This window comes from Camellia sinensis, unplaced genomic scaffold (genome assembly GCF_055761805.1).
Source record: "Camellia sinensis isolate YWXY unplaced genomic scaffold, ASM5576180v1 Unanchor3, whole genome shotgun sequence".
Taxonomy (NCBI): Eukaryota; Viridiplantae; Streptophyta; class Magnoliopsida; order Ericales; family Theaceae; genus Camellia; species Camellia sinensis.
In genome coordinates this window covers 2,711,075-2,724,581 of record NW_028129178.1, presented here as the reverse complement: position 1 = coordinate 2,724,581, position 13,507 = coordinate 2,711,075, and the positions used below count along the sequence as shown (strand labels likewise).

The window sequence follows — 13,507 nt, the reverse complement described above, 5'->3', positions numbered from 1 at the left end:
TGATAATTAAATTCATAAATGCCATAACTAGTACATATTTCCATATAAAATATATAATAATATCCTTTGACTTGTAAATCGGCCACGCTTAGTTTTCAACAACCAACTCGAAACAACATTAAGTATTTATTTTCATTGTTATTATTGTTTTTAATAAAGAAATCAGCACCGCTAAACACCAGCATCTACTCTTAACCCTTCTATTGTCTTACTTTATAGCTTACAAGGTAAAAAGTCGGCTTAGTCGGCTTACTTTTTTTTAGACCAAGAAATAAGCTAAAAATCATTTTATCATTCATCATGCATTAAAAGTTTTGAAAATTTTATTATTTTTTTTCCTAAATTATTTTCAAAATTTTTGTTAAAATTTTTTATGAGCTTTGAATAGAACTTTAGATTATGTGTTTGGTTATAAGTTATAAGTTTTTGAACCAAATATCATATGTCATATCATTCATTTCAAATTCAATTCAAAACTCTTTTCAAAATTCATAATCAAATAAATTTTCTACACTCAAATCATAATTTCAAAACTCACAAACTCAAAATATAACTCTATTCTCAAATCATAATTCTAAAACTCTACTAAACGCTACCATAATTTTTCTGTGTTCTTTTATAATATTCAAAATATATTTATTGCACTAATTTATCGTTGATTTATTATTATTATTTTTAAATTTTCTGATCATGTAAGATTCAAATTGAAATTGTGTTTTATAAATATATTAATTCTTGCGTAAGTATATAGTTTTAATCCAAGGGTGTACTACAAATTCAACAAATTTATAGTCAAAATTCATTTTTAAGTAAAATTTATAATACAAAAAATAAATTTAAATTGAAAATTGTCTTTTTAAATATTTAGATAAATAAAATACAAATTACCTCCTATGATTTTAGAAATTCTATCATGCCCTTTTAAGTTTTTAATCGCATAACAAATAACTCATTTTATAAATAAATTATCAAGTTAATTAATAATTTTTAATAATATTAAAAATACATTTCAATTAATAATTTATTTAATTTTATTGTTATACAAAATAGTCGTAAGAAAATTTTTTTTCTATTAATTTTGTTAAATAAAAAATTTCAACAAAAAAATATTTACAATTTTTAAAATTACAAAAATAATTCATATTTTAAATAAATTAAAAAAATTTTATAATTTATTGTGAATATTTTTATGTGATTGGTTTGTTGATAACATTGAGTCCGGTTGGAAATAACTTTTTTTAGTTTGATTTTTTAACTAATTTAGTCTGATTAAATTAGTTTCTTTCAGAAAAAAAACTTTTTGAATTTTTAAATTTTTTTAGGAAAAAAAATAAAATGATTATAATTTAAATATAATATTTTATCTTATTAACTTATTTAATTTATTTTATATTTTTATACTCCTATCTTATCCAACCTAGTTGTTAAATGGCAGCATTTTTAAACATTAATCAAAAAATATTAGAAAATTTAAAAATCTTATTAAATTTTTTTTCAAATGTTTCATATGAGTATGAGACCCACATAAAATTCACATGACGACGTGAGTCTCACCCCATATAAAATATTTGATAATTTTTTTCTTAAACTCTATACCATTACTCATATTAATTTATAGATGATTTTGGCTGACTACACCACACAGACCAAGTGCAAATTGTGAAAAAAATTTGTACGCAGATAGAATATGTGTCATGTGATACCTTCTACTATTATGATTGATTTTATTAATAAAATCCACTACATTTATATCGAGTGTTTGAAAAATTATAATAGACATATATTTTTTAGAAAAATGTTTGGGGGCCCTAATTCTGTGGCTCAAATATGGCTCAAATGGCCAAAACGACGTCGTTTTGGTCATTTTGATGTTGTTTTGTACTCAAAACGACGTCGTTTTGGCCATTTGAGCCACATTTGAGCCACAAAATTTGGACCCTCTACCATTGCTGTATTTTTTATTAATAAAAAGTAATGCGAGGTGATATCCTATTCACATTCAAAAATTTCTCGCAAATTGCCGTTTTTGGAACAGACAGGTGTGAGCTGTTTCAAGCCCCACCTATAAAAGGTCCCGCCATCTGCCTTGAAAATTCCCGTGCTCACTCGTCGGTCTCAACTACTAAAATAAGTTTCAAAAAACACACGCACAGGCCAACCCAGCAAGGACAGAGAAAAAGCAAAACTCACACTATATAGTAAGAGAGAGAGAGAGAGTAGAGAAAGAGAGAGAAACAGAGAGCTTCCAGTGAGAGAGAGAAAGAGTCCTCTTCGTCGGCCTGTCCATCGTCGTCGTCGTCGTCGTCTCGGTCTCATTGTTGGATTTGCATTCTGCGAAAATGGTGGATCAGTATTTGCTAGGCTCGCTATTGGCCTCGATATTGGTGATTGTGGTGTCGTACAATCTCTACGCGAAGCGAAATGGAACAGCAGAGAGCACCACCGCCGTCACCACCACCAGCACCACCGCCGCAATTAACTCAGAATGCAGATCGAAGAACGGCGGAGGAGACGAAGATGTCGACGTCATCATCGTCGGCGCTGGCGTTGCTGGTGCTGCTCTCGCTCACACCCTCGGCAAGGTATGAGCTTCAATCTGCATAGGTACATTCCTCTATATATTGCATACCTACTATGTATGCTTTGGATTTGTAATTGTAAATGTCGCCTGATTATCGAATCTAGTTGATGAGATCGAGACCTCCACAAATAATAATCCAAAAAAATGGAGTAATTTGGATTTCGATAATCTCATAACAGATTAGCTATTTCAATAATCTGTATATTTGTGGACAAAAATGAATATGACATGACACCGGAAGCTAAGATGATATGCTGATTGTGAAGCCATTTTTTTGGCTTGCTGATTTTATAAAAGTTCAATCTAGTCACTAGTACTCAACAATAATATATCTAAGTAATTTTGATTAGACTATCAACAAGATGGATTTCTTGAATCTGTTTTCTGATTTTAGTTGTTGATGATTTTGCTTAGTAATTGAAACTGCAAATCAATTTAATTGCAAACTGATGAGTTGCAGGATGGGCGTCGTGTTCATGTGATTGAAAGAGATTTGAGTCAGCCTGACCGGATTGTTGGAGAGTTGCTACAACCAGGTGGCTATCTTAAATTAATCGAGTTGGGTCTAGAAGGTAGGGTTTAGTCGAACTATATGATTTCATATACTTTTGTATATTAGTTTTGCGGCTAGTTATAATTTTTTTAATGGTGGGTTGTTGAATGAACCATGTGGGTTTTTTTACGACAGATTGCGTTGAGCAAATAGATGCTCAACGGGTGTTTGGGTATGCTCTTTTCAAGGACGGAAGGAATACCCGACTCTCTTATCCTTTAGAAAAGTTTCACTCCGATGTGTCGGGAAGGAGCTTTCACAATGGGCGCTTCATTCAGAGAATGCGGGAAAAGGCTGCAACCCTTCCCAAGTACGTCTTTTCTTCAATTGTAGATTTTGGTTTTCTTCCTTTAATTCACAATTTAACAACACCTTGACCACACCAGAACATATTTCATGGCATCAACAACTATTCATTTTGAGTATTTCTTTTCTCTCTGCTTAATGGTCAATTAACCTTGTTTCTCAATTTTCTGTAGTGTTCGATTGGAGCAAGGAACAGTCACATCTCTGCTTGAAGAAAGAGGAACTATTAGAGGGGTGCAATACAAGAACAAAAATGGTGAAGAACTGGCAGCATATGCACCTTTGACCATTGTATGTGATGGCTGTTTTTCAAACTTGCGCAGATCTCTTTGCAAACCTAAGGTGGGGGTTTCTTACTAAATTATCTATATATTTTTTTATTGTTAGTAAAAATGGCCAAACTATTTTTACACCCCTAGTTTTTTTTTTTTTTAATAATCATTTTCAAAAGTTGGGATAAGCCTTGTGTGTGTTCTATCCTTCTTGCTTGGGTCTAATCACTGATGTCATATTATCATCTCCAGGTAGAAGTGCCCTCTTGTTTTGTTGGTTTGGTTCTGGAGAACTGTGAATTGCCATATGCAAACCATGGGCATGTTGTTTTAGCAGACCCGTCTCCTATCTTGTTTTATCCTATTAGTAGCACTGAAATTCGCTGTCTTGTTGATGTACCTGGTCAAAAGGTTCCTTCTATTTCAAATGGAGAAATGACCAAGTATTTGAAGACTGTAATTGCTCCCCAGGTATGTACATCATGTGTCTTTGATTTTTGTATATTTCTTTATTGTTTTGTATACTAATTTCTGCAGAATTATATAAAAGATTGTCTGCAATTTTGTTCTTTATGTCCCCGGCACATTGGACTCATCTGACACACTTCTCTGTTTCAGATTCCTTCCCAGTTGCATGATGCTTTTATCGCTGCTATTGATCAAGGAAACATAAGGACTATGCCTAATAGAAGCATGCCAGCTGCTCCGCATCCTACTCCAGGGGCCTTACTGATGGGGGATGCATTTAACATGCGCCACCCTTTAACTGGTGGAGGAATGACTGTTGCACTATCTGATATTGTTGTGCTACGTGATCTTCTTAGGCCTCTGCTCGACCTAAATGATGCGCGTACTCTTTGTAGATATCTCGAATCCTTTTACACCTTGCGTAAGGTAAGTTCGTATACATAAGTAGATGTCCAAACAAAATTAGATGTAGCATCGTTTTCTATCTGTGTTTCTAGGAAAACAAAAGGTAAAATTTCATTTAAATGTGAACAACTCAAAATAATTGCATTTTCATGGAGGTGCAAGTCGGGGCAACTAAGAGTTGTGTCCCATGCCATAACTTTCACTTGCACCTAGATCTTTAACAAATAAGAAATGTCCTCAAAGTTCATGATGCCACTAGACCCTTGTCAACCTTAAATTTGAGACAACTGAGAATTCCTCTGCAGATGTGATTTTTTCATTCTGGTTCTGTAACTAATCGTTCTTAATGTTGTTATTTGTAGCCTGTGGCATCCACAATAAATACATTGGCAGGTGCCCTGTATAAGGTGTTTTGTGCTTCACATGATCAAGCACGGAAGGAAATGCGCCAGGCATGCTTCGATTATTTAAGCCTTGGAGGTGTTTTTTCAACAGGACCAGTGTCTTTACTGTCGGGCTTAAACCCTCGTCCATTGAGCTTGGTTCTCCATTTCTTTGCGGTAGCTATATATGGTGTTGGACGCTTGTTACTGCCATTTCCCTCTCCCAAACGTATGCGGATCGGAGCCAAATTGATTTCGGTGAGTGTTCATTCTTCCGTTATTTTTTTTTTTTGCTACCAAAAGCTAGTTTGTTGAATTTCTATTAATCATAGTTTTATTCTTAATTCTAAATTTTGTTTTTTACAGGATGCTTCTGGAATCATCTTACCTATCATCAAGGCCGAAGGAGTGAGACAGATGTTTTTCCCTGCTACCGTTCCTGCATATTACAGAGCTCCTCCAGTTAAGTAAGGTTGTGAAACCTGAATTGTGGACAAAAAACACTTCTGGATTGAATAACATGTTGAACACCTGTGATATTGTCAAGACTGGCTAGTTCTTAAAGGCAACAGCTTTCCTTGTTCAGAAGTAGGGGAACAATTGATCGCTTTGTTAGAGTTGTGACTTGTCCCATGTTCTTCTGTCATTAGGCATTCATTTTTAGTGTGTTTGATTACATTTTTTTTCAGGAAATCAAATTGCATACATACAGCATTTCACTGGATGTTAGTGGTTAGTTCATTTCTAAATTAGGGACAATTTGTTTAAACAGGGAAAGTGAATGTTTTTGCAATTTTCAGGTCTGAAATGAAAGCATTAAAATCTTGTAATAGAAAATTGTACTCGCACCCTAACATGCAACAATTTTCTTTTTAATAGATTGGTTTGTTTGTTTCAATGATAATGATAATTACAAATTCACAATGAAGCTTTACTAGTGATAAAATATTCAGGCCCACACAAAGACTTAATTTTGGCCTTTTCTAGTGATGTTGCCTTGCACAATTGTGACACTGGAATTCTGCAAGATTCTTATGAACTTTGTAATTATCTAGATCCTAGTTGCCCCCTATTCTTCTCATGTTTTTGTTTCAAATTTCTTTGTATCAAATGTTTAATCTCTTTGAGTGTTGATCATGTGGTGGTGGATTGAGAAAGATTCTTTTAAACTTAGAAATTATCCAATCCTTGGTGCACAAGAAAAAAGAATAGATCCCTTATCCCCAATCTCTCAGGCTCTCTCCTCTCTTCCAAATTCTTTCCTACCACATGATGAATATCTTTCAGCATTGAAAATTATTTGAAAGGAATGCCTCAAAATGGACTAGAAACAAGCAGTTGGTTGTCCCAGGGGATTAAGACATGCCATGTGACCTAGTTAGTCTGAGTTGGCACCCGTTGGATGCCATTGATTGGGGCCCGATGCTCTATTTGGCATTTGACCAATGTCATTGCTAAAATAGTAATGTACGTGTACATTAAAAACACGTTAACTAGCAATCTTCACAATGTACGATAACAAATTTGCCTCTCCTGCTGGGCTTTTTCTTTTCTCATAAAATTGACCCATCAACAAAAACAACAAATCTTAAAAGTAGCTCTGTTATCATTGATTTTGTGATTTTCAAGACTCCATCAATTCAAATAGTAACAACAAAACTAAGTCTGATTCTCAAAAAAAGAAAAAAAAAAAAAAACAAGTTGATCCAATCACCATGACTCCATCTCTATGAGAACCCTGTAAACATATCATGATATTGAACAATCCACTCAATCATAATACGTACATGATTTCGTAGATCAATGGTCAAGAGTTAAAAAGCTTTTGACCTGATTGTGAAATGTTACTATTAACTAGCATCAAGCATGAGTGCACACCCAATAAAAGATGATTTATTCTTCTTCTATACATAAATACACATGCTCTGATTTCTTTCAGACTCAAAAAAAACGCCAGATTCAGTTGGTGTAAGCCTGCAAGCACAACATTAAAATTTCAATGGTCAAATTTTGACCAAAAAAAAAGATAAGAAAAAAGAGTAATGCTAGAGACTCCAAATATTCTACCAAAAGTTTTACCAAATGTCTCACATGGGTGTGGGACCCACACAATGTGGGTCCCATGTGGGTCCCACACCCATGTGAGACATTTGGTAAAATTTTTGGTAGAATTTTTGGAGCCTCTAGCATTTTTGAAGAAAAAAACCTACATGTAACATTAAAATCAAAATGGCCAAATGGCACGAAAATGTTTTACAGTGGTCTCGTTGAATTGCTGAAAACTAATAACAGCACCGGTGGAGGGTGAGATAACACGGAACACTACATTCCTCAATGCTGCAATTTTTACAAATTTCACGACTTATTGTCTTTCCTTTCCATCTTAATAGCCTCATAAGATGTCATGACCTCTTTGAACTTGGCCTCAGCTAACTCTGCAGCCAAACACAACCATCAAATGTTCCAAACCCAATGCAATAATAACACCAGGAATGAGATCACAACATTCAGAAATGCAATCTGTAGGATCCAAATTAACAAAATTTAACAGCTGCCCACCTTTGTTACCCTGATTCTGATCTGGGTGGAACTCCTTTGCCTTTGCTCTGAAAGCGGTCTGCATTGGAAACAAAGTGAAATGTTTTCCTTTTCTCTGGGGAATGAGGGGAAAAACAAAAAGAGCGACAGTACAAAATGATTGGTTTCATTTTTTAAAGCACATAAATCGGAATTAAAAAAAGAACGTGCAGCGTAAGTTCTTAAGTGCCAGGCCAAATTAGATAGCCGCAAAGACGGTAAGCAACTTAATAGGACAGTATGGTAATTATGTGTGCTATGTTTGAAAGATTGGAAAGTTCAATGTCTTAGAGATGTCACATAGTTTAAAATTGATCAACTTTTAAGGAAGATATGCAAAATGGTTGGTTTGCAGTTGTTTGGCATCAGTATTATGTGCATTGTTCAAGGTGACACTGCAGTGACAATCCATTGTTCTAATTAACCCAAACAAAGGGTTAATTGTTCCTATGTTTCTGGGCTTTCTCCTGCTTCATCGTGTGAAGTAGAATATACAATAGTCTAGCCTGCAATATCTAGTTATGTTCTAAGAAATATTAGATTTAGAGCATCGTGTGTGTTGTCTTCTTATGATGTCAACTCTAGTAAGGATAAATTCTGAGTTACAAATTCAAATATATGCTTTAGAATTTAAATGTTTAGAAAAATAATAATGCTATGATGGCCACATTTTCTTACCATATTTTGCATTCCCACATGATGTGTTACCACTTGAACCAATACACACACGAGATGGCAAACAACTTTTGGTACATTAATGTGGTCATTATCATAGCATTACCTATAGAACCGAGCAAATAGTGAAAATTGATAGCTTGAAGATACTTAAGTGTGTATTTTGTTATTCTGAACCAGCTGTCATGATAAGATACAGGATAGCATTACCTATAGAACTGGAGCAGAAGGGACAAAGTAGAGGATCATAAAGTGGTTGACTAAAGGCTAAATTTTATTAAACAGAAGCTACAGGTAGATGATGTAGTTGTTTAAAATGTTCTGGTGAGATGTAGAGAAAACAAAATGATTTCTCTAACAGGTATGTTTTTTCTTTTTTATTTTCACATTAGAGATACCCCAAGAATGTCAGGAAGACTATAAAGACCATAAGTTTAAAATGTAAGACATAATAATTAACAAAAGATATATTCCTATAAAGTAGCAAAATGGCGAAAATATTGAGTCGTCGAAGTGTTGGACAATTTGGTTAATGCTTTATTTCGCAGCATTAAACAACAATTTTATTGTTGAGTATTGATTCTTTAGTTTTAGGCTATGAAGCATGGGTGCAAGTGCGGGTGCGGGTATGGATGCTAGTACAAGTACGTTACAGGTACGCCGATACAGCAAGACCTAAAAACAATAAAATACGGGTACGGCTGGGTACGTCAACAAATTTTTTAATTTCTAGTTTAAGATTCAATCTACAAATCAAAGTTCAATACCAAAACTAAAAGAAAAAATTACAAAACCGAAAGAGAAATCATAATTCAACAATACCAATACCAAAGCAAAGTCTATAAGCTATTTTAATGCCATTAAATAGGAGAAATTACAAAACAAAGTTTCACTCCAAAAGTGAGCTAAGCAAAATCTGAAAACTTAAAACTTCAATTTTCACTTCCATCAATTTCATCATTGAATAATACATCTTTCATCTCTGACACATTAAGTAAAGGATTTGCAATTTCAAGTAAATTAGAACTCTCTAATAAATTAAATGTATCTCCACCAAGGTCTCATAGCTTGGTGTACCCTCAATGTACCCATCCTGTACCCATGAAGTACTCACAGAGTACCCAATAGTCAAATAATGTATAAGAAGTACCCAATATGTATTTCGAGTACCCAGTACGCATGCAGCCCTATCAGTATGAGTACCAATACCCGGTAAGTATCCGGTACGAGTACGACAACATTTTTAGAGTACCCATGCTTCACAGTTTTAGGATTAAAAAAAATAAAAATAAAAAGGTACGCAAGGCTCTTGCTTAAAGCAGGGTGTAGAAGAAGAAATATAGGAAGGCAACCTTATCCCCACAATTTTGTCGATAGATTCTGTATGTATATGAATTTGGATTTCCTTTGTGGTGAGCCACGTAATCGCTTGGGTTTGGTTCAAGTCACCTATTTAGATCATAAGGTATGACTTGAACCCTATGAAGCATGTGTACGGTTAAGGGTACAGGTACTGGTACATACGGGTGATATTATAAAATCCATAAAAAGTAGGGTACGGGTACGGGTACGGCTTGGTTCATTTGTAAAAATATTTATTTTTAATTTTGAGTAATGCAAAAATTAGTTTAAATGGTTTAGTTTGTTAAGATCTAATCTACAATTCATATTTAATGCCAAAAGTAAAGATATAAACCAAAATTAAATGTCATTATATTAAATAAATTACAAACTATAACTTAATTTTAAAATCATGCTAAGCATACAAATAAAAAATAAAAAATAAGTCCAATAAAATTAATTTTACCTTTGTGTTAAAAGAAAATATTGTTTCAATTGATGTATGATACGACATGGGCATATATTAGGTACGCCTAAGTATGCCAAAAATTAAGAAGAAAAAAGTTGGATACATGTTTCGTGTACCCAGTACATATGCAAAAGTAACCATACAAAGTACCAGTACCAAGTACCTAGTGCGAGTACAGCCTATTTGTCAAAGTACACATGCTTCATTTGAATCTTAACTTCATGCCTACCAATATTGGCTTTGCTTTGCTCCACAACTCACTTCGCTCATTGCAAACTATGATTAGATGGCCACCTTGATACTGTCATGCCAGCCTTGGTCGTTGGAATTAAGAATTAGAATTAGAATCCCGCGATTGTGCAATCACGGGATATTAGGCAATTATCATGTATCATTCTCTTCTTGGTATTAGAGCCTAAACCCTAATCCTTCACCACTCAACAACCCCTCCTTCTCTCTTCTTCACCTCTGTCGGGCCATCCTTGACCTTCAACGGCCTCTCTCTCTCTCTCTCTCTCTCTCTCTCGGCCTAAGCCCAACCCTCCTACACCTCGACGCAAGCCCAACCCTTCCCCAGAGAGTCTTCTCACCTTCCGACCAAGCTATTCCAAGCCTGGGTTGTGGCCGACACCCCTCTAGGGCAATTCGGCAAGTTGTGTACCGATGCTGATATGGTAAGCATCAATCTTGTTTCTCTGTGTGTTTTAGATTATCAGTTTGTTCGGTAGCACTTGCTGGTTACACCGTTTGTTCGATGTGTTTGCTCTGTGATTCCAGCTACCTTGTTTGAAGGACTGTGATTTGTGTATTGTTCTGGATTGTTAACTATAAACGTCACCTCTCTTTCTAGACACCATGACTGAGTCTCCTTTTGTTGTCCCTATTGTGGTACCAGCTAAACCTGTTCCGGTTAGTCTAGATTTTTCTCTCACCAATCTCTCACCAAACTCCTGTTCATCGTATCACGAGCGTGGTGTTGAATGGGAAAAATTTTGCTGCATGGAGCCATTCCCTGAAACTCTATTCAGGGGGCAAGAGAAAAGCTCATTGGCTTTCATCTACCACTACTCAGACGACGATACAGATTCTATGTATAGTCAATGGGATATTGACAACTACACTATCTTGGGATGGATGTTCAATTCCATGGAGGACTGGCTTTATCACATGTTTCTATATTGTGATACCATTCCTAGTTTATTGCGAGTCTTGTCCTAGATGCATGCTCATGCTCGTAATGACGTTCACATCTCTAAGCTCTACTAGGATATTTCTCGTGCTTCTCAGTCTACTTTGGGTCTTTCTATGGCTTATTTTTTACTAGGCCCATTGGGAACAATTGGCTCAGTATAATCCTTTGATTGATCTTCCAACCGAGGTTGCTTCTCTTGTGACCAAGCGACTTGCCTGTTAGCACACCTACCAATTCTTGATGAGTTTAACTATTGAGTTCGAGTCCCTTCACATTTAGATTTTAAACACATCTATGCCTTCTCTCTATGAGGCCTTTACTATTATTGATAGTGATGAGTGCTGCCGCCGATTGGTTCAGCCTGTCTCCTCTTCGGTTCCTGAGCCTCCCGCTTCCTTTGATCAGATGGCTTTTGTTGCAAATCCTAGGTCTCGTCCTTTTGCTAGGAAGGTCATTTATCATTATTGTAGAGAATCAGGACACGTCAAGGCTCACTGTTTCAAACTTAATCCTAAGTTGAAACACCGTTTCTCCCATGCTAACCTATCTAGCTCATCTCGCACCGCTATTGTTGTAGAGATTGTCCCGAGTTGTAGTACTCCAGATTTACATCTCTTTCAGACAGATTGGTTTAGCTTTAGGCACAGTTTGGTTCTATGATTTCGCCGAGGCCATCATTCTCTACTGCCACATTGGCTACATGTACTTCTATTATTTTCCATGCTCACTGTGCACGTCTTACTTGATTTTTGGATTCTGGGACTAATAATCACATGGCGGGTGAGCTTTCCTATCTTACTTCTCCCATCCTTGCTACAACCCAAACTATGTGTCTAGTTGATGGTTCTATTACATTTGTTCGTCATCAAGGTAGTGTTACTTTAGCTCCTACTATTACTCTTTCCTCTATACTACATGATCTTAACTTTGCATATAATTTCTTATCTCCGAGTCAACTTGCTAGGGCCTTTCATTGTGCTATCATTTTCTAACCCAATTCTTGCTTGTTACAAGACCTAAGTTCGAAGAGGATTTTTGGCAAGGAATATAAGTGAGATGGTCTATACTACTTTTGGAGATCCCCCAGATTCGTGGTCTCTTTCTAGTTTTTTTGCTTCGGTGTTACCTGAGGATTCTTCCTCCTATGTTTTTTTGTTTAAGACTTTAGCGTTGTGGCATGCTCCTTTTTCTTTTTTCTTTTTTCTTTTTTTGAACAAATGGCATGCTCATTTGGGACATGCAAATTTTCAATATTTATGTATATTTTTCCCGTCTTTTAATAAAGCTTGTAAAACTCATAAGTTTCAATGTGATGTTTGCGAGTTAGCTAAACATACCCATACTAATATTCCTTGTATGTACCGTGCCTCTTTGTGTGTTTCATCTTATTCATTCTAATATTTGGGGTTACTGCCTTGTCTAACCAAAGATATTATGTGACCTTTATGGATGACCACACTAGGTGTACTTGGGTTTACCTTATTAAGCGTAAATCTGAGGTTTTTCCTATATTTGTTTAGTTTCTTCAGATGGTTAAAACCCAATTTCACACTGTTGTTCGAAACATCCGATCTGATAATGGTGGGAAATACATCTCTGATGCTTTTTGTTCCCATCTTAATCAGGTTAGTATACTTCAACAACTAATTTGTCCTAATAGTCATGAACAAAATGGGATTGCCGAACACAAAAACCGTCACATAATGCCTGTGCTTCGTTGTCTTCTTCGGGGTATGAATGTTCCTAAGTCTTATTGGCATAATTTTGTTCTTACCACGATTTATCTTATTAATTGCACTCCTAGTCGCGTCTTGCAAGGTCTTGCCCCCTAGTCTTACATCCTACCAAGACTCTTTTCCTTCCCCTACCTCAGGTTTTTGGATGTACTTGTTTTGCCCATAAACAGAAGTCCTACTCACACTAAGTTGGATGATAAGGCCATTAGGGGTATCTTGTTAGGGTATTCCACTATGTCGAAAGGGTATCAGTGTTATGATCCTAGCACTCGTAGGTACTATTATTCATGTGATGTGGTGTTTCATGGGGAGGTTCCCTTTTTTGGTACTCACCCTTCTGTGCAGGATTCCTCTTCCACTCATGTCCCCTTGGTGGCTTCTGATCTTCGGCATCTTCCCATTTTTGATGAGGTTGAGGTTGGCTCTACTTCTCCTCCTCCATTGCAGGTATATCCTCTTCGTCCTTGTCCTCGTCCTCGTCCTCTACCAACAGTCTCTCCAATATGCGAGTCAGGTAATTTTTCCCCTTTGGTTATTGCTCCTCATCGC

General features: G+C 35.8%; 2 protein-coding genes across 3 annotated transcripts in view; one reads left to right on the top strand and one right to left on the bottom strand.

Moving 5' to 3' along the window:
* The first annotated feature begins 2,083 nt into the window (after positions 1 to 2,083).
* Positions 2,084 to 5,866, top strand: LOC114300785 (squalene monooxygenase SE1). The gene is made up of 8 exons (XM_028245645.2): positions 2,084 to 2,582; positions 3,042 to 3,153; positions 3,270 to 3,444; positions 3,614 to 3,782; positions 3,965 to 4,183; positions 4,331 to 4,606; positions 4,948 to 5,226; positions 5,335 to 5,866. Exons 1-8 carry the CDS (start codon positions 2,340 to 2,342, stop codon positions 5,437 to 5,439), a joined length of 1,578 nt encoding a protein of 525 aa, XP_028101446.2. The 5' UTR covers positions 2,084 to 2,339; the 3' UTR covers positions 5,440 to 5,866.
* Positions 5,867 to 6,556: 690 nt separating this feature from the next.
* The window catches only part of LOC114300786 (uncharacterized), a 28,923-nt gene continuing 21,972 nt past the window's right edge, over positions 6,557 to 13,507 (bottom strand). Inside the window, exons 5-7 of one of the 2 annotated variants that reach the window (XM_028245647.2) lie at positions 7,528 to 7,585; positions 7,179 to 7,403; positions 6,557 to 6,942 (exon numbers count right to left, since the gene is read on the bottom strand). In XM_028245647.2, the coding sequence (XP_028101448.2) occupies positions 7,324 to 7,403; positions 7,528 to 7,585 (138 nt within the window). In that variant the 3' untranslated portion in view covers positions 6,557 to 6,942; positions 7,179 to 7,323. The remainder of the gene's footprint in view (positions 6,943 to 7,178; positions 7,404 to 7,527; positions 7,586 to 13,507) is intronic. The other variant, XM_028245648.2, reaches the window with a different exon arrangement.